General features: G+C 39.3%; 1 protein-coding gene across 1 annotated transcript in view; it reads right to left on the bottom strand.

Moving 5' to 3' along the window:
* The window catches only part of RYR2 (ryanodine receptor 2), a 725,313-nt gene that overhangs the window by 170,814 nt on the left and 530,042 nt on the right, over positions 1–24,457 (bottom strand). Inside the window, exons 43-51 of the mRNA XM_035008528.1 lie at positions 24,225–24,328; positions 20,699–20,834; positions 19,968–20,154; positions 18,227–18,332; positions 10,312–10,432; positions 5,755–5,924; positions 4,389–4,609; positions 3,002–3,092; positions 869–1,009 (exon numbers count right to left, since the gene is read on the bottom strand). Of these exons, the coding sequence (XP_034864419.1) occupies positions 869–1,009; positions 3,002–3,092; positions 4,389–4,609; positions 5,755–5,924; positions 10,312–10,432; positions 18,227–18,332; positions 19,968–20,154; positions 20,699–20,834; positions 24,225–24,328 (1,277 nt within the window). The remainder of the gene's footprint in view (positions 1–868; positions 1,010–3,001; positions 3,093–4,388; positions 4,610–5,754; positions 5,925–10,311; positions 10,433–18,226; positions 18,333–19,967; positions 20,155–20,698; positions 20,835–24,224; positions 24,329–24,457) is intronic.

Here is a 24,457-nt window from a genome sequence, read left to right as displayed (position 1 = left end):
TCGATCCCGGGACTCCAGGATCATGACCTGAGCCGAAGGCAGTCGCCCAACCAACTGAGCCACCCAGGCGCCCAAGTGTTCAGTTTTAAATTAATGCTGTAAATCCTTCTAAAACTGCCTTTTACGTATTATTTTAAAAGGACCCTCAGTTTACCCAAGGCAATTCAGTGACAAAAAGCATCAAGATGTAGCTTCCAACTGTAATCTCGAGTGAACTTCACTCTATTACACAGCAAACTTCTCGATATCCTGCTCCAGTTGTTTAATAATGTCTATCCGGGAATTCAAACTGATTTTGATTAATAATTTAAGCAGAAGCATACAAAGCAGGCTATTCTGATTTTCCCTGAAGAACTATCCCCACCCCCAGCCTTGTGAAAATATATGAACTATTCTTTATAAATATACCAACTATTACAGAATATTGCATATAGAAAGCAACACGGAGTGGAGTGACTTAAATCTCCATAGCAGCAAAGTGGGAAAAGCCAGTAAGGCCACTGGAATATTACAATTTTATGAGACTGCATATTTTTATATTTGATTATATTTCTTCATGGTTTTTAAGATCCGGATGACTAGGGAGGGTTTGAATCCGGTAAGTCCAAATGCATCAGAAACTCAACCACGTGCATAATTTCCTGAGATGCTTAGCCATTTTAAGTTCTGAAGGTGTTACGATCACAAGGAACATGTTACCATAATGATTATTAAAATTAAATATAAGTTGCATTCTCAATATTTGTTGGACATTGAAAAAAGGAAAAAGAACTACCTTAGTCTTAATAAGTAAAGGTAATATTCCACTAGGAATATTTACAGCTTTTAAATTATTGCATCACACAAAGTCCATAAAATCTTAAATCACCTTTTGAGATAGGGCGTCAAAAATGCCCCAAAACAACTTTCTTGATAAATGAAGCTCTTCTTCAGAGGCAGCTCCAAAGTTCCCCCACCCTCCGGGCAGACAGTAATATTTCCAGCATCTTTCATAATGATTTGTCAGCAGCTATGTGAGAAAACAATTATAAAAGCAATGTGTGAAAGATACCATATTTTATATTTTCCCCTTTCTTCCCATTTGACATTCAAATGCCATGTAATAAGGTCAACTGAAACAGAACTGCTCTATCCCATATGAATTCTTCTGGAGAACACTATTTACCTTTTATACCATGCCTCTTTATAATATAACACTGAGCGCAGTATGAGGACCCCACGCCCAATTTAACACATAAGTGCGCCTTGAACAGCATTCTTTATGAGGTTGGTTATTGATGTATCCCTGAGTCCTGTATTAGTTGCTATCATTTACTCAGTTTTATGAATCGCGATCCTCTGGATATGCACATCTGCACTTAATGAAAGGACTAATGCCAGGGTGACCCAGAGGCACAAGGAAGTATATCTAGGATACAGCACCTGAAATGTACATTCTAAGGGAAATCTACCTCTGAATATTTTTGCTTCCTTTTTGCCAATCCTTAATCACCACACTTTAGGCTTTGCTTCAGAACTTAACATCTCTAAGTAAACTTCCCAAACTACTCTATTTCAGTAATTTCTTTACCTATCTTTTTCTTTGGTGGTTATGGATGCTAAATTTCTTATCTTGCCAAGTGTCTGTGTTCATCTTCAGTTTTCCTCTGTGTACATTTTGTTTGTTTAGGACTAAACTAAGTTTAAAGACAAGGATAGAATCTTCTAATTCTTCTTTAGTTCTTTAGTAATTCATTTTTGATCTTTAACAAATATTCACAACTACTTGCTGAATTAATAAAATTATCGTTATGAATCAACTATAAATTTTTGGACTCTCTTTTCTGTAACTAAGGAGGGAAATAGATAAAAAAGGATTGATGTTATTAAAACAAACTACATCTCTTACTAGAGAAATACTTACACACACACAATTTAGAAATCTCAAATGATGAAATATTAAGATCTAATGTGTTTGGATTAACTTGGAAATATCTACAACCTAAAAGAGTTTATCACATAAAGTAATACCATCTCTTTTTTCAGGTAACTTCCAGCTCATTTGTATGAAGAAAATTTTGTATGGGAAGAGCTCTTCTAGAGGATAAAAACTGTAAAAATGGGATTTTCAGCAAGAATATAATTTACTTTGCATCATTCATTAATCTAAATTTATTAAACCAAAATGAATTTTCAGGGAGAAAGACTGTATTTGCTAAGTATCTAGGGAAGCTTAGAGTAACAGCAGCTCAAAAAACTGACTCATTTATATCTCAGACTTCTTTTTTCCAGCACTGTTACTGGGTGGCCATGAGGAAAAATGAGGTTTACCAGATGACAGTACACAGAGGCTACCCATAAAACAGTCCATTACATGCCTATGACTTCCATGCACAGACCATGCTATTAGATGTATTAAGACACACCGAATATTCTAATCCTAAAACTGGATTGCAATATTAGATGATAGAAAAATATTCTCAAGTCAGTAAGACAGTATGAGACCCATTCATTCATGAATGGAATAATGAAGCTGAACAGAGAAAATGTCAGTGATTCTTCCATACTCGGTGACAAACTGTAACTGCAGAGACAGGTTATCTTTGAACCCTAAGACATAACATTTGGAAACTGCCATGTGATTACCGACTTAGAAAATGGGTGTTTTTGAAAGCCTACTCTTTATCCCCGAAGGTTGCTAATATTTCAGGCCACACCTACTACATGTTTTCTACCCTGAAGAATACCTTGGCTCATGTTTTCTTTGTTGCCCATTTTTCCCATTGATTTCCATTGCCATTCACCTAAGATTGATTTAATCTTAGAACTCCTATGATCTTTTAGGACTTACTGTATTGTGATGTACACATCTCTCAAATTTATATGCCCACTTCCAAGAATTGGGAGAAATTTTCCAGCATTGAAAATCAAGCCTGGTGTTTCTAAGAGCTGTACATACTGTAAGAGGAGAAAAGTCAGAGGACCCAGTAATCATGCAACTACAGACATTTCCTCTACTTACCTTAAGAGGCATCTTTGCATGTTCATTTAATAATGGCACATCAAATACTAATCTTCGGAGTAAGTGCTGCATCATAGAAGGTCTCAACTGGCTGGTGGGACAAAGTTCATTTTAATAATGAAGGGCAATGTCTCTAATCTAAGGAAATAATTCATGAGACTAAATTCTAGCCAAGAACCTGGACCTACACCTCTCTTCAGATGGGGTTAATGAGGTGCCCCCAATTAGCCCACCACTACACAACTGTATAAAAGGCTACATTTCCAACTCCTCTCTATCCCCTAGATCTGAAGCCCACTCCTTTTTTGCTACCGATGTTCCTCTTCTCCCTTCACTTCCCAACCACCCACCACCATAGACCCTACTGTTTCCTGAGCCCCTTGGCTCCAGCAATTACAGTAAGTGCTTCTTCCCTCACTCCACTAGCCAGGAAGGGTCTTCTGTGACTCAATTAGAAGCAAACACAAGAGGGAGTGCTGAAACAGGAGGGAGGGGGAAAAGGCTGAGGCAGAAATCTGGCCAGAGGAGGACGGGAAAGAAAACTCACACACATCTATTGTGTCAGGTCATCCTGAACGCATCACCTCGTTTAAGAAGTAGATAAACTCTGTGAGATAGTGACTTTGGTCTCATTTTACAGAATGTTAGCGTCAGGGGAGTTAGAGACATAACCCTCTCATTTTTCATCTCCTTCAGTCCCATCTGGCTTCTAAACCCACGTAGTTGGCTGTGAGCGAAAACATTTCTTCACCAGTGCACCGCTAGACCACACGCCTTCGCCTGCTCTTGCAATCAGAAGGAAGCCATCACCCCACCCAGGGATGTGAGAAACTGTCACATTAGCTGTCAGAACCCCAACAGGAGAAGGTATGTTCTGGCTTTCAGGGTAAGACCTATAGGAACACTTCTATCTATAGGAAGTGGTTTTCCAGCATGAAGGACATAGCCTTCATGATGGCCACAATAAGGCTTTAATATTATACTGTATCATCTTTTAACTTTAATAAGTCTCTTTTTTCCTTTCTCTTCTGGAAGAGGAGTTAAAATCATCGCACATAGTCAAAAGGGGAGAATCTTCTAATGTTACACAAAAGTGACCAGGGACTCCTCGCACACAGTTCCCCTGCCCACCAATATCCAGAAAACTGGTCCAGCACTCTATCCAATGGCCAAATACCCTAGAGAGTCCTGGAATAAGACTCCTGAACTTGACCAGGAGCAAGGGTGCTCTGATTCCAACCTCGGGTACAGGGGACTACCTAAAATGAATTCCGTTTTTCGGTACGGAAATTTCTTCCAAAATTCCTAACCATCTGTCAAGGGCCCTATCGTAAATTCTCTCTCTCAAAGAAGCAGCAGCTTGATACGGAGTTAGTTCCCCACTTACCCACAAATAGAGAGTAAACAAACTTCTATGGAATCCCGCTGAGCTTTGGTAAGAGAGCAGCCCTTAGAGAGTCTGTACACAGTGTGAAGTAAGGAGTCAATGAGAGAAGCGTGGTGCTCTGTGCCCGCAAAAAGAGGGGCACATCTCGTTAACAAAGGCAGCACGGCTGTGCAAAGGTACCGATTGAGGGCCAAGGCCATGTCTGTAGCACTCAGAGCAGCCTAGAAAGGAATTGTGAGAGTAGAAAGTCATTTGCGTTTGGCAGTAGACAACTCTCAAAGGGATGAATGTGTGGACATGGGATTTCATTCTCTAGAAAATGACAAGTACATGAACAATGGAGATGGACTTCTCGGGTGTGTTTTAAATGTGGCTCGTATGATTTTTTACCACTGGAAACAATCAACTTCCAATTGCTCATAAACAGATAAAAATGAAGTGGTATCTATCGTCCTAGCTCCCTCCTCAAGAAGCCCAAGAGGCTCACATTCTATAATAAGATATCAAGGGGAGGATGGATGTGTGATGAAGACACTAATGATATTTAGGAATGTGAGTTATTTATATTTATATTTTAGCTCATGTCCAGCAGAATCAATAGCCAAAGGCTGATTGTCTTATTATGGTATCAGCTCTCCTGTTTAGGTTCAGAATTTCATGCGAACACACCCAACAAAGGAAAAAGAAATTTCAGTTTATTTTTATGATTCTCCTCTCCTGACTTTCCTGAAAGAGCTATTGTCAACTGAAGATCTGATTTCCTCTGGAATCAAAAAGATCCATTTAATTGAGAATAAAAGGAGGTATTATTATAACTACTGAAATAACATTTAGAGCTTCAGCTTATCCTACAATACTCCGAACAGTAGAATATTTACACCAGTAATGACAGATTCTTGATGCGGGCCACTGGACGTACAGGAGAGATTTCAGCCTTATGTGTGCTTTAAAAAAAAAAGACACCAGGATGACAGTGTAATTGGCCCAACTCAACAATGTCCATTAAACATTCTTAATACTGTAATTGCTTTCACTGAGAAGCATAATTCTTTAGGCCAGTCTGGAGGTTAGAAGGAGCCACTGTGACTTCCCAAACTAGGGTTATATACACTTATTGTCTTCCATAGTACCCGATCAGAATTCTTATCATACTCCTGAGGTGGTAAGTTTTCTCCACTATTCAGTGATTTCCTTAGGACATAGTCTGTTTTATTTTCTGTTTACCCACTGCCTCCCTAAAAATGTAATAGGTACTCAATAAACATTTAGTGACAGTGAATAAGTGAATGAATATATCTATGGAGAATATCACAAGCCAGCGAATGAAGAGTCAAAAGTTGAGGATGTCAACTGTTCAAACCATTACCGTGTCTAAAGAAGCTGCAGCCCGGAGATCTGGCAGAAAGCCAACCTCGAGAAGGTGGAGGAGGAAATCTTGAAACTCAATCCCATAGACCCTGTCAAGGAACAAAACCATGGCTGCCTTGTGATCTGGGCAAAACCCCGCAGACATGTCAGGCTCCACCACATTCCCATCTAAAAGAGAGAAGGTGACATGTCGTTGTTAATGGATAGATTGCAAATGGATAGATTGCTTCTCTCCAGCCTCCTCAAGTTTTAAGTTACCAGTTGAATGGATTTTTGTCCTTCTACTACCCACAAGCAAGTGCTGGGTATTGGCTGAGGAATTATGCCAGTGCAATTTAAATTCAAGGTCATTCAAAATGTGATCTGGGAATCTATTAATCGCGTGTATGATCGAAGACATAGTATTCGGCTAGATAATGAGAAGGAAACAAAAAGGCACCCAAAATCTACATTGTAAAACTAGCAATAAATGCCATAAAAAGTTAAACCGTGACATTTTCCCTGTTTTCAAAAATGAGAGCCTCTTTTAAACACTAATAAAACTCACATATCCCTATGTGATAATCATGGTTCATTTACATATTTATGGCTTAGACAATTGCAAAATGATGAAACAACTCTATGAATTGGTTTGACTTTCAAAGGAAATATGTTTCCTTAAACATAATAGCGTTTAACAATATTTAAAACATATTTGAGAGTCATATTATTTTTCTCTATTAATAGTCAATATTTGATGCCTACATAGATGAGTGAATCTCTTACTAGAATTCCATAGACTCACAGGCTGGGAACCACTGATGTGAGGAATTTGGAGATTATGTACCAATTGAAAATATTGGCAGATTTCGTTCCTGTTTGACCATGTGATAATTATGCCAAATAACATTGCTACTAATGACACACTGTAAAATTCTACAGATAATATCACAGAATCTTTAATATTGATGCAGGACCCAGGGAAAGAGGGTACATGACCACAATCATCCTGAAAAAATAAAGTCACAACTTTTTTGTTTTCCTTCATAATTAAGGAATAGGTTTCTTATCTGAATCGTGAAAATAAACAAGAAACAATATTTTAAGGGTAATTATATTAAAGGCTAATATGAAATAGCTTCCATTCCTTATTAAATTATAATACTCAATATACCTACTACTTTTCTTCCTATAATTAAAATAATGGGAATAATAGCTCTTGTTTGTGTTGTTATCAGGCACTCTGCTAGGAATGTTACAGACACGATCTCGTACAGTTTTCAAAAGCTCACTGTAAGGTTGGTATTCTTAGCTACGTTTAACAGATGACAACCGACCTTCAGGGAAGTTAAGTAACATTCCCAGGGTTGTATACCTAGTAATTGGCAAAGTTAGATTTAAACCAAGGAAAATAGGATTTAAAACCCAACCAAAGCTGATTTAGTCCTTAACGTTAAATCAGTGTGCTATATTTTTCATCAAAAATCTGTATGAAATTCCAGTTTAATTCTCCTAAAAATCACATTATTAGGGAATTTAAGTTTAAAAGATTCTATGATTTTAATATGCAGTTGTGCCGAAGGAAGCGGTAAGCCACCCATTGATCCTAAAATAAGATTTCTGTTTTAAACACTCATTCACACACACATCTCTTTTCAGGCATGTTACAGCTCCATATACCTGGGACTCAAGACTCATCGATTTGCTACAGCTACTGTTTTATCTTCACTGTCTCCTCAACACACTGGAGACTATAAAGTTGAAGAACTGCCTCCTGTCAGACTTCTGGCTCTTGAACTGGAAGGAGGAGGACCAGGTGCACTGGCCTTTCCCTGTAGTACCTGCAAAAATATTCATCTGCCTACAATTAGGGCCTCGGACAGTCTGTCCAAACCTGCCAGGGCCAAGCGCTGCAGGAACAGAACATCGGCTTTTGAAACTGTGTGCTTGCCCTCAGGTTTCTGAACCACTCCTGCTTGCATTATTATTCTGGGGCACACTGTAGTTCTAAAATAGGTAGGATAAAAGATTTTGAGAAAGGTCTCAGCTACCACTAAGGGAGGAAGAGGTAAACTTCACATACTAAATATAGAACATACAACAACAATTATCAGTGATAATCGGTGATGTTTAAAGAACCAGCTGATGTGTCCCTAGAACATATTAAAAAACAACAACAACAAAAAAAAACTACCGATTGAAGTTTTAAAGTTGATTTAAATGCATGTCGTGGCAAAATAAAAACATGCAATTTTCTGTCTGTACTTTCCATAAAAGGAAAGTGGTAAAAGAAATATGTAGAAATTTAACAATAACCAATGGATTGGGTTTTAAAAGTTCACCTTCATCATGACTTTGATAGTTCACCCACCGACACAAAATCCTTTAAATCCTAAACTAGACAATGCAGTGCATATTTACAAAGAAGAACATCACAAAATAATATGATTATAGCACAACTAAGTGGAAGAAGAAAGAGACCAACTTGAAAAATATTAAAGGCTGGTAAAGGCAGGTAAGTGGAGCAAAATTAGGAGACATACAGAGACTTTGGGGAAATTCTGAATGGGTTATCTGCTTCTCTTATCGCCCATGCTCTTGGTTCTTCATTATTCCTAAGTTTACCTCAAAATGTAAAGCTTCTCTATTCCCTAATCTGTGTATCACTGGTATTCTTCTTATCTTTTTCCTGACTGTGTCAATTTTATGGCTCAGAATGTAGGGAAAAGAAAAGACATCTTATTTAAGTAAATGAACACTAAACAAGAAGATCTTGTATGTACACAAAAAAAGAAGAAATTGCCTCAAGTGGAGAAGCCAACAAGCCATGGGACAATTTTTCAGTTGCAGCTTTCCCTCCCATCAGAATGAATGTTCAACTCTTGTGGTTGCTTATGTCACCTGGAAGGAAGGTTTGGGTTTGTGAGCTGGGCGCATATGAAACGTTGCTTTCTCATAATCAGAAGGCTGGCAAGGAGGGGAAGCCGGCTTCAGTTACGCAGCGGTCCCTTCATTCCAGACTTCAGGTAATAACAGCTAATCCTCTCTGGGGCATAACTGATGCAAGAAAATGATCATAACATGCATGTTCTACCTAATCGCATGTTCTTCTAAAATTAGAAGTTTAGGGAAAAATGATATGTGCAACAATATCCAATAAACTACTGAGAAGTGAACACAGCTGAAGCTGGAAAATTAACACTAAAGTGTTAATTTGGAATCTAACTATCCCTTGGGTGTCTTCAATTACGCTCAAATCTTTGTTTCTGTGGGAGGCAGAGTGTGAACCACCACCAGGGGAATGGGCCTCAGGCCTATGCTATCTGCCATTTCTGCTGTAGCTTGGGGTGCTGTAAGGGAGCAGTGTGAGTGTCATTCGAGGCCCTCCAGGCACCCCCACAGCAGAGCATCTGCACGTCACTCACTGCTGTCTAAGCCCTCTGTCATCCCCAACCCAATCTGGGCTGCAGGGTGACGGGCCACTGTTCCTGGCATTTACATGGAGAGCATGTTATAACTTTATTCTCCATGCTTTTGAGTTAATATTAAAAATTAATCGGGGTGCCTGGGTGGCTCAGTCGGTTAAGCATCCATCAGACTCTTGGTTTCAGCTCAGGTCATGATCTCAGGGTCGTGAGATCGAGCCCCAGGTCAGATTTCAGGGTCAGTGAAGAGTCTGCTTGAGATTCTCTCTCTCCCTCTCCCTCTGCTCCTCTCCCCACTCACACTCTCCCCTCCTCTCTAAAATAAATAAGTAAAATAAAATCTTTAAAAGCAAACAAACAAAAAACTAATTGCAAGCAGTTGCTAAACCAAAATGACATAATGAAAAAGGACAATAAACATTTGGTGAAAATGGTAAAAAAATTTTTATTTTTAAAATTTTCTCCTTAGTCTTGAGAAGAGCGCTTCTTTCAACACACAGGGAATCTTTTAATCTCTAAGTCAAAAGCTGTAATTTTGGGGGGGGGAAGCATCATAAGAAAATGGTAATGAAAAATATCCAAAAGGGCAAATAAAAGGATTGCAGTCAAGAAAGAGAAGAATGAGGACCAAAAATAGTAGGAAAGAAATCAGGTAAGACAGGTGAAGTATGTATTTCCTCTTCTCGGGGAAACGGTCAGAAATGTCATGTAAAAAATGATTAAAATTTCAGTGAAAACAGCTATTTAAAAATAAGGAGAACAGAAAATACTTTATAAAAAAGCGGTATCTTTTTTCATTTAGATATAAATGTTTATAAACATGCGCAGACGAATACGGGAATAGAGCATTTCTTAACTCAATCAAAATAATGTACTTCATAGTTCTCTTCTTAAAGAAACTTAAGTCCTGTAACGACGCTGTAGGACACGGTAGGGTATGGGGGTGTGGAGGGGAGGAATGCAGATGCTGATATTATTATTTAAAACTCCTGTCCTGGGTGTTATACAAAAACAATGAATCATGGATAACTACATCAAAAGTAATTACTAACATAACATAATAAAATAAAATTTAAAAAATAAAAAAATAAAAAATAAAACTCCTGTCCTCCAATGCCCCACTGAATTACAAAGAATGGAAGTTGGCTTACCTTTGGCTATCGTTGGCATCTGAAAAGCAATGCTGATTACTCCCACCAAATCTCCCAGCGGAATTAGGGATCTCAAAATGGACCGGATTCTGATGGCTTCCCCCTTACCAGCATGAATCAACTAGGGAAGAAAAATAAAGGAACATTAGAAAATCTTTGTGAGGTGAAAGATGGTGGAGGAGTAGGGGACCCTATTTCAACTGGTCCCCGGAATTGAGCTGGATATCTACCAGACCACTCTGAGCACCCACGAAACCAGCTTGAGATGTAAGAAGATCTGGATCTCTACAAACAGAATATCGCAGGTGGTTGGTTTCGAGGTACAAAGCGGGGAGCCGTGATTCCACGGGCAGATATCAGAAGATAAATGGCAGCAGGAGGGTGCCTGGCCGTGGGGATCCTACACTGCCGGTGAGCAATAGCCTGGCGTGCTCCGGAGGGGGCACAGATTCACAGAGCGGTAGTGGCAGGGAAAGGACTTTAGGGCAGCCCCCAGGGTGGAAACCCGGAGCGGCAGGGTCGTGCCTGCAAACTGCAGCCCCCAGGATGGAAACCAGAGCGGTTGGGTTGCAGGTGCACCAACTGGGAGCGGCTGGCAGTTTTAGAAGCACAAAGGGCAGAGACGTGCTCTGACCTGGAGGCAGGACTGGGAGCGCTGCGGAGGGGCGCACAACCCAGGACGCTGCAGTTTATAGCAGCACGGACAGAAATGGAGACAGTATGGCCTGCAGAGCTCAGTGAAGAACAGACTGCGATCTCTCTGCTCTGAGGCAGAGGGTTGGAAACGGTCTCTTTTGCTCTGACTCGTGGAAGAGACGTGGAAAGCCACCAGGGAAAGCTGCCGGAGAACAAAAGCCCCAAAAACTGATTCCCACAGAGCCCATCCCAGCCACAAGGGCGCAGGGCAACTCCGCCCCAACAGGGTTGCCTGAGTAACAGTGCGGCAGGCCCCTCCTGCAGAAGACAGGCTGGGAAAAAAAGAGGCCAGCAACCCTAAGGTCCCAAGAAAACAGGTGCATCTTGCGTGGGTTCTGTTCAATAATTTGGACTCTATACACATTCCCTCAAACACCCATCAACAGAATGACTAGGAGGAGGAACCCCCAAAATAGAAAAGACTCAGAGATCATGACTTATGCTGCAGATTTACAAATAGATGCAGATATAACCAAGATGTCGGAGATGGAATTCAGGATAGCAATTGTGAAGACAATGGCTAGAATGGAGAAATCAATTAATGGCAACATAGAGTCTCTAAGGGCAGAAATGAAAGCTGAATTGGCAGAACTTAAAAATGCTATCAATGAGATCCAATCCAATCTAGATAATCTAACAGCTAGGGTAACTGAGGCAGAAGAGAGAATAAGTGACCTGGAAGACAATATAATAGATAAAAAGGGAAAAGAGGAGGCCAGGGAAAAACAACTCAGAATCCAGGAAAATAGAATCAGAGAAATAAGTGACACCATGAAGCGTTCCAATGTCAGAATAATTGGAATCCTGGAGCGAGTGGAGAGAGAGAGAGGACTAGAAGATGTATTTGAGCAAATCGTAGCTGAGAACTTCCCTAATCTGGGGAATGAAACAAACATTCGCGTCCTAGAGGCAGAGAGAACCCCTCCCAAGATCAAGGAAAACAGGCCAACACCCCAGCATGTAATAGTAAAACTTGCAAATCGTAGAACCAAGGAAACCATCTTAAGGGCAGTTAGGGGGAAGAGATTCCTTATGTACAGAGGGAGGAACATCAGAATAACGTCAGACCTATCCACAGAGACCTGGCAAGCCAGAAAGGTCCAGCAAGACATAGAAAGGGTACTAAATGAGAAGAACATGCAGCCAAGAATACTTTATCCGGCAAGGCTTTCATTTAGAATGGATGGAGAGATGCAGAGCTCTCACGACTGGCAGAAACTGAAATAATATGTGACCACTAAGCAGGCCCTGTAAGAAATATTAAGGGGGGTTCTATAAAAGGAGAAGGACCCCAAGAGTGATCTACAACAGAAATTTACAGGAACAATCTATAAAAACAACGTCCTCATAGGCAACATGATGACAATTAATTCATATCTTTCAGTAATCATTCTCAACGTGAATGGCCTAAACGCTCCCATAAAACGGCACAGGGTTGCAGATTGGATAAAAAGACAGGACCCATCCATATGCTGTCTACAAGAGACTCATTTTGAACCTAAAGATACATCCAGACTGAAAGTGAAGGGATGGAGATCCATCTTCCCTGCCAGCGGACCTCAAAGGAAAGCTGGGGTAGCCATTCTTATACCAGACAAATTAGATTTTAAACTAAAGTCTGTAATTAGAGACACAGAAGGACACTATATCATTCTTAAAGGGTCTATCCAACAAGAAGATCTAACAATTGTAAATATCTATGCCCCCAACATGGGAGCAGCCATCTGTATAAGCCAACTGTTAACCAAAATAAAGAGTCATATTGATAACAATACGTTAATTGTAGGAGACCTCAATACTCCACTCTCAGCAATGGACAGATCATCTAAGCAGAAAATCAACAAGGAAACAAGAGCTTTGAATGATACACTGGACCGGATGGACCTCATAGATATTTACAGAACATTCCACCCTAAAACAACAGAATACTCATTCTTCTCGAGCTCACGTGGAACTTTGTCCAGAATAGACCACATACTGGGTCACAAATCAGGTCTCAACCGATACCAAAAGATTGAGATTATTCCCTGCATATTCTCAGACCACAATGCTCTAAAAGTGGAACTCAATCACAAGAAAAAATTTGGCAGAAATTCAAACACTTGGAAGGTAAGACCACTCTGCTCAAGAATGTTTGGGTCAACCAGGAAATCAAAGAAGAACTTAAATAATTCATGCAAATCAATGAGAATGAAAACACATTGGTCCAAAACCTATGGGATACTGCAAAGGCGGTCCTAAGAGGGAGATACATAGCCATCCAAGCCTCACTCAAAAAAATAGAAAAATCCCGAATTCACCAACTAACTCTACACCTTAAAGAACTAGAGAAAAAGCAACAAATGATACCTAAGCCACGCATTAGAAGAGAAATAATTAAAATTAGAGCAGAAATCAATGAATGAGAAACCGGAAACACAGTAGATCAGATCAACAAAACTAGAAGCTGGTTCTTTGAAAGAATTAATAAAATCGATAAACCACTGGCCAGACCTATCCAAAAGAAAAGAGAAAGAACCCAAATTAATAAACTTATGAATGAAAGGGGAGAGATCACGACTAACACCAAGGAAATAGAAACAATTATTAGAAATTATTATCAACAACTATATGCCAACAAACTGAGCAATCTGGATGAAATGGAGGCCTTCCTGGAAACCTAAAGCTGCCAAGACTGAGACAGGAAGAAATTGACAACCTGAATAGGCCAATAACCAGTAACGAGATTGAAGCAGTGATCAAAAACCTCCCAAAAAACGGGAGTCCAGGACCTGATGGATTCCCTGGGGAATTCTACCAAACATTCAAAGAAGAAATAATACCTATCCTACTGAAGCTGTTTCAAAAAATAGAAAGCAAAGGAAAACTTCCAAACTCATTCTACGAGGCCAGCATTACCTTAATCCCCAAACCAGGCAAAGACCCCATCCAAAGGAGAATTTCAGACCGATATCCCTGATGAATATGGATTCCAAAATCCTCAACAAAATCCTAGCTAATAGAATCCAACAATACATTGAAAGGATCATCCACCACGACCAAGTGGGATTTATCCCCAGGATGCAAGGGTGTTTCAGCATTCGCAAATCAATCAATGTGATAGAACACATTAATAAAAGGAGGGAGAAGAACCATATGGTCCTCTCAATTGATGCAGAAAAAGCGTTTGACAAAATACAACATCCTTTCCTGATTAAAACTCTCCAGAATATAGGGATAGAGGGAACATTCCTCAAGTTCATAAAATCCATCTATGAAAAACCCACAGCGAATATCATCCTCAATGGGGAAAAGCTGAGAGCCTTTCCCTTAAGATCAGGAACACGTCAAGGATGCCCACTCTTGCCACTGCTGTTCAACATAGTACTAGAAGTCCTAGCAACAGCAATCAGACAACAAAAAGAAATAAAAGGTATTCAAATTGGCAAAGAAGAAGTCAAACTCTCTCTTTTCGCAGACGACATGATACTTTATGTGGAAAACCCAAAAGACTCCACTCCCAAATTACTAGAACTCATCTAGCAATTCAGTAATGTGGCAGGATACAAAATCAATGCACAGAAATCGTTTGCTTTCTTATACACTAACAACGCAACTGTAGAAAGAAAATTAGAGAAATGATTCTATTTACAATAGCACCAAAAACCGTAAGATACCTCGGAATAAACCTAACCAAAGAGGTAGAGAGTCTATACTCTAGGAAGTACAGAACACTCATGAAAGAAATTGAAGATGACACAAAAAGATGGAAAAATATTCCATGCTCATGGATCGGCAGAATAAAGATTGTTAAAATGTCTATGCTACCCAGAGCTATCTATACCTTCAATGCCATCCCGTTCAAAATTCCAATGACATTTTTCAAAGTGCTGGAACAAACAATCCTAAAATTTGTATGGAATCAGAAAAGACCCTGAATCGCCAAGGACTGTTGAAAAAGAAAAACAAAGCTGGGGGCATCACATTGCCCAATTTCAAGCTATATTACAAAGCTGTAATCCCCAAGACAGCATGGTACTGGCACAAAAACAGACATACAGACCAATGGAACAGAATAGAGAAGCCAGATATGGACCCTCAACTCTATGGTCAAATAATCTTTGACAAAGCAGGAAAAAACATGCAATGGAAAAAAGACAGTCTCTTCAACAAATGGTGCTGGGAAAATTGGACAGCCACATGCAGAAGAATGAAACTCGACCATTCTCTAACACCATTCACAAAGATAAACTCAAAGGGGATGAAAGACCTCAATGTGAGACAGGAATCCATCAAAATCCTAGAAAAGAACATAGGCTGTAACCTCTTTGACATCGCCCACAGAAACTTCTTTCAAGATACATCTCCAAAAGCTAGTGAAACAAAAGCAAAAATGAACTTTTGGGACTTCATCAAGATAAAAAGCTTCTGCAAAGCAAAGGAAACAGTCAACAGAACAAAGAGGCAACCCACAGCATGGGAGAAGATATTTGCAAATGACACTACAGATAAAGGGCTGGTATCCAAGATCTATAAAGAACTTCTCAAACTCAACACCCAAAAAACAAATAATCAAGTCAAAATTGGGCATAAGTTATGAAAAGACACTTCTCTGAAGAAGACATACAAATGGCTAACAGACACATGAAAAAATGTTCATCATCATTAGCCATCAGGGAAATCCAAATCAAAACCACACTGAGATACCACCTTACACCAGTCAGAATGGCAAAATGGACAGGGAAAGACACAACAAATGTTGGAGAGGTTGTGGAGAAAGGGGAACCCTCTTACACTGTTGGTGGGAATGCAAGTTGGTACAGCCACTTTGGAAAACAGTGTGGAGGGTCCTCAAAAATTTAAAAATAGAGCTACCCTATGACCCAGCAATTGCACTCCTGCGTATTTACCCCAAAGACACAGATGTAGTGAAGAGAAGGGCCATATTCACCCCAATGTTCATAGCAGCAATGTCCGTAATTGCCAAACTGTGGAAAGAGCCAAGATGCCCTTCAACAGATGAATGGATAAAGAAGATGTGGTCCATATATACAATGGATATTACTCAGCCATCAGAAAAGATGAATACCCAACTTTTACATCAACATGGATGAGACTGGAGGAGATTATGCTAAATGAAATAAGTCAAGCAGAGAAAGTCATTTATCATATGGTTTCACTTATTTGTGGAACATAAGGAATAACATGGAGGATATTAGGAGAAGAAAGGGAAAAATGGGGGGGGGGATTGGAGGGAGAGATGAACCATGAGAGACTATGGACTCTGAGAAACAAACAGGGTTTTAGAGGGGGGGGAGGGATTGGTTAGCCCGGTGATGGGTATTAAGGAGGGCACGTACTGCATGGAGCACTGGGTGTTATACGAAAACAATGAATCGTGGATCACCACATCAAAAACCAATGATGTATTGTATGGTGACTAACATAACATAATAAAATTATAAAAAAAAAAGAAAGAAAGAAAATCTTTGTGAAATCAATGTTATAATTCCACCCAGAAAATCTCAAGTATGGGAATCCAAGTCTAAAATATTTTTCTGTTCATGATACCTATAAAGTTAGACCTCTTGCAGAAATGGTTCTTTCAGGCTTACATTTCAGACAGATATCTACTTGCCCCAGTTTTACTGACATCAGCATATGTCGATTTATGTATTACAAAGAAAAAAATTATCTTTAGACCCAGAATATATAGTAATATTTACGACTGATTTAGCCTCTTTTTTGCTTGGGGTTGAAAATGTAATTGCATATCCATCTCTATTTCACACGGATTTCTCCCAAGGAAGGGTGTATAATGTGTGTGTGTGGGGGGGAGGATGGTGAATAGGAACCGTAACAGGTTTTTCAGACCGTCACTGGCTAACCAAGCACCTGTGAAGATCGTGACTCTGACCCGTCAAGAATCTCAGCCAGGCTGTGGAGCAGACTGCAGGCTTCCAGAGCCCAGGTGGGCATCTGCTTCCTTCTCCATGAGGTGAGAAACACAAGGATAATTTCTCACACACAGGAGGTCCTCAACCAATAGTTACAGAAGATGAGTAAACATAGAAGTGCACAGTTAGTCCCTTATTGAATCACTTGTTTTTTTTCCTCCCACTGATAGAATAAAAAACTATTTATTAGCTAATTTCTTGGTTCTTTTGATCTCACTTGAATGGAGAAAGAATGAATGCTGTGAGCATAAACTTTTTTGTCTGCAATCACCTCCAGCATACAAATTTTTGATAATCTACTCCCATTTCCCAGGATGAAAATCTCATTAGTGGCAAGTTACTAAGCTTTTACAAAAATCTGGCTCTAGGTTTGCTAACATTCTGACATTTCTCCATGCTGTGATTCCTCCCTGTTCACAATGAAAGGTTATATAAGAAAACATGGAGGTTTTATCCTACAGCTGTGAGAGAAAGGGACACCCCCCCCCCAAAAAAAAGAAAAGAAAACACAACACAAAAACAAACACACAAAACCTCCATAGATGGTAAGGGCAGGGAGAAAGATGTGCTCTGGAAGCAAAGGACCCTTTGGCTTCACACTCAGACCCGTTTAGAAGCATATTTGCTTTCTACCCCAGCACCACTCACTGTGTTTCAATCTCCCTGTTGTTTCCCGTGTCCAGCTCACGAGGCCGCTTTTAGGAGCCCTAACTAGCATTTTTAAAATGAATATAATAGAATGAAACAGATCAGGATAAAATAAAGTAAAAATTATCCGAATGCATTACAGAGTAAAAGGAAGTACCGTTCCATGAAACTTAATTTCTTCCTGATCGAAACGTGGAAAATGCCAACCCATCGATTCTGAAGAGCTGCTTCAGAATCGTAACTGCCCCCACCCCCACTGCCCCTCAACCAGTGACACGAAATGGTGTACTCCAAGAAAACGACTCTTGACAGAAGGGGTTGCTCCCTGCATGCACTAAATGAGGAGAGGAAATTTATAGGAAAAATGTGTTCTTCTTAAAGTGCTGAGTTTTAGAGATACCCGAGCAACATGGCTATTCTATTAATGACTTGTCCTGAAATCTCATTACTAATTTTTACAACCAAGACATTTCCAACTACATAAACACTTGCTCAGCAATTAGGCTACAGCTATTACTTTTAATGGTGCGTGGAGATTATTGGTTTTGGATGCTGTTATCATCTTCGCCAGCTATGGATTTCTTCACATAGATGGATAAGCCAGGACTGCCGCTCTCGGTCGGCAAAGCACTTACGTGCATTTCAGGAGCACAGCGTCCTAAGAGGTCGATCAAAGCTGCATAAAAGGTCATGATGGCGTTCCCCATGTGGATAGTGTCATCCTCCTCCTCTTCTGTGTCACTTTCATAGATTTTTTTCAAAAGAAACAGAGAGCAAAGCAAACAGGATAATAAAGTGACATTTCAGATTTGTTACATACTTCTCGGAGGAAAGGGACCCCTAGGATAGTTCATTCTGCCTCTTCTGCTACTTTTCATGGATGTGATTAATTTGCACCTTGACATTTTTAAAGGAAAATGACTTTAAAGACCAGACACCAAGAACGCATTTGTGGGAAATTTGATAATAAGAGTCCTTCAAAAGGGAAAAAAGAGGAATTGCTAATTTGATGGATTCTGCTTATTTCTAGGGGCAGGCAAGCTTTGTTTTAACAAAGAGAATAACTAATGAAAAGACTTGATAAGTTTAAACTACTTTTGTAAATAGCATACACTTAGAGAAAGGGTAACAAAGATCTGTCCTGTAAGATAACACAGGTAAGGCACCCAGGACAGTGCTTTGCCCAGAGAAAGTACTTCAGAAATGTGATATCTTTTACTTACCTATCTCTTTACCATCTACTCTACCTCACCCACCCGCTCCCAAATAATCCAACATGTCTCCCTCCCCACCTCTGTGAGAAAACATAAAGGTTCCATTATCTTGCTGATAAGAGACAAATCTAGATGGCCTTGGAAGATCCCATCATTTTTCCACTTTTCTTAGTTCAGCTGGGCTCAGCAGTCTGCAGGGTGACAGCGAGGCCTTGTTGAAAACATCATCCCGGCATGCAACACTGCTCCCAGGGCCCTCGTGTGCACACCCACTGCTGTAGTACCAGGCCAGAGACCCCTTGATGTATTTTCCACTACTTAGAGAAACTGAGGGCCCCCTAGTCCCTCTATGGCTAATTGACAAACATGTAAGAAGGCCTTGGAGGACCTCCCAGTCTGAAACCATCTTGGTCTTGGCATGGACAGAACACGTAAGCACAGTCTATGTATGGAAGAATGACCGTTTGCAGAACTGCTCTGCTTGGAAATTTGCCTCCAGTAAGCCCTATATTCTGTCTTTACCAGTGGTATTAATAGGACATTACCTCCACAGATAAAAACTGAGAAGTGACACGCCGGGATTGACTTATGCCTACTGCTGGAATCAAGTATTAGTAATGTATACCATGGACAAATGTAAGGTAGTTACTGCCTGCCCTATCTGCCATGATACCTTAACCAAGCATTTTACTTCTCAGAATGACAATATCCCCTTTTCTGGACTTTAACACCATACTAGTTTAGTTAAGCCCCCCATTCTCTTGCTAAGGTCTTACTTTCTTACTATTATCTTGAAAATTCATTCCAGCTAGCTTCCCACTAAACCCTACTACAATTTCAGAGGCTCACCTGCCATCATTTCTAATAACTCACTTTGCCATAGCCTCCTGGAAAAATTCACAAAATACATCTCCTCCTATAACCTAAACTTCTCCCTGCTAAATTCTTAGTTTTCTTCCTTAGTTTTCTCTTTTCCATTCAACCTACTCCCACAGCAAATTCCATCCATTCTTCCAGGTCTAATTCATTTTATTTTCAAGGGCAGAAATCATGAGCACCAGAAAATTATATTGCAATTGACAGAATGCAAATCATGTTTTATAAAATTTCAAGTCAAGCAATATGATTTACTCTTAAATAAAAGTGTGTGTATTAGACTTACAGTGTTTTACTGGACCCACTAGTTGGTGAGGGACCATCTCGAGAAGGATCCTCGGCTATTTTTATGGCTTCTTCCATGGCTGCGAGCAGACCATTCCCACCTTCACCTCTCAAAGCAGGACCGAAACACTCGGGCCTCCGGATGAGCAACCTCACCACGACGTTAGCGTTCTCTTCCACGCTCTCCCCTAAAATCAAACAAGGAACAAGAGTAAATAAACACTGGTTATGTGAACGTTCTGAGCAAATAAATGTTACACTAATTCATTTATATTTAAAGAAAAATAACTAAAACCAAAGAACATAGTTACTAATAAAGCTAAAATTCAATTCAAATCACTAGCTTTATGTACACAAGACATAGTAAGTTTCTTCTTTTATACTTAAAATTTTCAAAGTAAAGCATTATAGAGGCATAAAGTATTCATTTTTGCTAATACTTTAAAGGAAATGAAGCCATAAGCGCACCTATTATTAGAACCCAACTATAAAAGTCTGTAAGAATTTGTAACTGCCTAAAATTTTTAATTTAATAATAAAGGCAAAGCATCACTATTGAAATACTAGAAATTAAATTATTACTGTGGAAAAAAAGTACTGATTACAAAATATTCAATTTCTTTACTAATATTTACTTCCTTCATGAAAATGCTGGGATATACCATTTTTGATATATCTATTTTTATGCAGTTTTAATCATGACCAAAAAAGACCCCAAGCAATCAGTCCTACCATTACAGAAGACAGCAAATCTGAGAAAGTCAAGGTATCTCTCTCCTTCAACTGGATTCCATCCAATGTCCGGATAACCCTTAGACACCAACATCTGGCAGCTCTGCAGTCCACAACCAGCCAAATATCGAACTACCTACAAAAAAGATGATAAGCAAAAGCATTATCTTGTGGGTAAGGAGTCATTAGATGCTAACACTACACATGATAAGTGATATCCTCAAATGTTTGTTTAAAATGCATGTGGTTCTGCAAGTTCTTTTTAATCCCATGAGAATCCACATGGACTCCCTGCAGTAAAACCTTAGAGTTAAGAAATATTTAAAAATCATAACAGAGTGCTATCGTAATAAAAATATTTATGAATCAACTCTGTGAAAGAAAAATATTCCTAAGTTTCATATTATTTAATTTGAAACTTTTATCTATAAATGTCATGATATTTGGGGTGCCTGTCTGGCTCCATCAGGAAATCATACGGCTCTTGATCTCAAAGTCATGAGATCAAACCCCATATTCGGTGTAGAGCTTACATAAAAACAAAAACAAAACACACAATATAAACGTCACTGGTATTTGATAAACTTCGAAAATGTCAGAACACCTCTGACCCAGTGTAAACCCGGATTCCATCTGAGGTATTGAAAGACCCATCTGAGATACAGTGATATTCCATTTGGAATTTACTTCCAAAACGATATTATCAAATTAATGCAGGGGGGTATATATTTGAGAAAACACATAGAGAAATAGAAAAAACTAAGCTTAGATTCAAATATCCTTGGATTCAAATCCATCCTGCATTACTTACTGGCTCATTCCGTGCCATGATTTCATGGTCTATAAAATTTGGGACAGTATTAAGTATCTTTCAGTATCATTGAATTTAACACATAAAGTTTTCTGCTTATCTTTGCCTTTTAAATTATTGTTTTATATGAATGCTCATCCTTTACAGTATTTCATAACTGATCCAGTTTTAAAAGAAATCCCTAAGTTATTATCAATGGTAGATTGTCAGACAAGCAACTTATCAAGCAAGTTACACCTAGCTCAAGCTAAAGCAGCTTTAAAACTTACTTAACACAGCTAAAAATATTTTGTGTCAACTTTAAGTATAATTTATGTACAATAAATGCATCTATTTAAAGTATAAATTCAAGGCGCCTGGGTGGTTCAGTCTTAGGTTAAGCATCGGACTCTTGATTTCGGCTCAGGTCATGATCCCAGGGTCACGAGACTGAGCCCCACAAAGGGCTCTGCACTGAGTGTGGAGCCTGCTTAAGATTTTCTCTCTCTCCCTCTCCCTCTGCCCCTCCTCCCCACCCTGCTTGCGCATGCACATGAACACTCTCTCTCTAAAAAGGAAATAAAAAATTAAAATATAAATTCAGTGAGCTTTGAGAGATTTATACTTCTGTAAAAGCATACCCCAGTCAAGATGCAGAACATTTCCATCACTCCTCAGGCCCCATCCATCCCTCCCTGCATGCGAAGGCCTTAACAAACTTCTTTGTAACACTACAGATTAGCTTGTGTATTCTAAAACATTTATATATGCAATCATCCAGTATGTTTCCTTTTATGCCTGGCTTCTTTCAGTCAGAATACTGATTTTGAGATTCATTTACATTGTAGCACATATCAGTACTTCCTTCCTTCTTACTGCATAATAACAGCATTCCACAGCACATGGAAATAGTCCACATTTCCTTATCCATTCATCAGTTGATAGACATTTGAACTGTCCCCAGTTTTTGGCTAAGATGAATAACGTTGTTACCAACATTCATGTACACACATTCCTATTTCAATTGAGTAAGTATCTACAAGTAGGAAAGCTAGGTATATGTTTATGACAGATATATGTTAAGAAACTTATTTGTTAAGTTAGGGGCGCCTGGGTGGCTCAGCTTATGGTTAAGTGTCTGACTCTTAATCTTGGCTCAGGTCATGATCCCAGGGTTGTGAAATCAAGCCCTGCCTGCATCAGGCTCTGCACTGAGCATGGAGTCTGCTTAAGATTCTCTATCTCCTCTCCCTCTGCCCCTCCCCCACCACACTCCCTCTCGGGGGGAGAGTGGGCAGGGGGGATTTAAGTTAAATTTGTTAAGAAACTGCCAACCCGCTTTGCAAAATGACTCTACCATTTTTCATCTCAACAGCAATAGATGAAAGTTTCCATTGCTCCACACCCTCCAAAATGTTTGGTATCATCAACTTTTTAAATATCAGCCATATTTCAGTGTGTAGATTAAAAGATTTTAAAATATATATGAAAGAAAATGCTCCTAAGGGTTAGTTGAAGATGCAAAGCTTTGTGATCCTATCCTGGCAAGTCAGAAGTGTTTGGGAAAGAGTTCACTTTTTCATGCATTCAACAACTGTGCAATGATGATTTATCCAATGCCAGTGTTGTTCTCGAAGACTGGAACAAAGTAGTGAACAATAGAAAAAAAACATGCCCTGAACTCATTGGCCTTATGTTATGATAGGGAGCAGATTTTTAAAAATACTCAAATGTGTATTTTATATAAATAACATGGAAATGTGTATTTCTGTATATAATATACAAATATATTTTTTCTACTGTTGGAAAATAAAGCAGCAAAGAAGACAAGACAGGAAATAGAGAAGAAGTTTCAATTTTAAATGGCAGGGACATGAAGAGCTAACAAAAAGGTGACTTGGATCAATGCCTGGAAGGACATCAGGAAACGAGCCATAAAGACATCTGGCAGAAGAATATTGCAGATGGAGGGAAGAGCAAGCACAAAGTCCCTGAGGCAGGAGCATACCTGGCAAGTTCCCACAAGAGCAAGGGGACCAGTGTGGTTGGAGCAAATAGAAAAGATCAGGAGAACGGCAGGCAATAAGAGGGATACGTGAAATCAGATGGGTTAGAAGCCATCACGATGCCTTTAGCTTTTACTTGAAGTGAGATGGGAAGTCTCTGGAAGAGTTGTGGACACAGGATTAATCCGCTCTTTTTAAGAGGCTCATACTGGCTGCTAAGTAGGGGAGCCAGGAAGGATCAGGAAGACCACTTAGAAAGTAATCACAATGACAACGCAGGGGAAATTTATCTATGTTCCAGCAAACATGTATGCAGCCTCAAGTGCTCAGTTAGAGCACAGGGTCTTAGTATGTCAGTGATGCCTTGCATTGGAATATACGTCTACACAATACAAAATGTATTTTGAAATGTTAAAACAACCTCTGAAATAATTGAAACTGTATGACTAAAGCAAAAGTAACAACAAATACCATGAAAGGACAGAAGCCCACAGGATAGAAACTTCCCTTTCCAGAGAAAAATGTATGTGATCAGAGGAAACACTTGATCTCAACTTTCTTGTTCTTGGTAATTTACAATTATATGTTCTATGTAATATATGTAACATGTTTATAATATACTATATAATTGTGTCAATATGATTATAACTCTATTATGGTTATACTTCAGTAATCTTGAGAAACAACTAGCATAACTCACACAAACACAAGGGGCGAGGATGTTGCTTACCTTTTCCAAATCTGGCTCACGCAGAGCTAAGGCCAGTTCATTATTATCCATCACTGAGGCGGCTGCCACATCCAGTGGTGTTGAACCTCTCATAGCTGGTGAGGCTGTTAATTCAAATGAAGATGAGACAAAACCTGGATTGTGCTACAACTACGAATTCCATATAAAAACACACTGTCCCTTAAAATTTCATTTCTAAATACAACACATACTGCGTTAATCTAAAATTACTT

This window comes from Mirounga leonina, unplaced genomic scaffold (genome assembly GCF_011800145.1).
Source record: "Mirounga leonina isolate KUSES-001 unplaced genomic scaffold, KU_Mleo_1.0 Mir_152, whole genome shotgun sequence".
In the NCBI taxonomy this organism is placed as follows: Eukaryota; Metazoa; Chordata; class Mammalia; order Carnivora; family Phocidae; genus Mirounga; species Mirounga leonina.
This window is presented reverse-complemented; position numbering and strand designations above follow the sequence as displayed.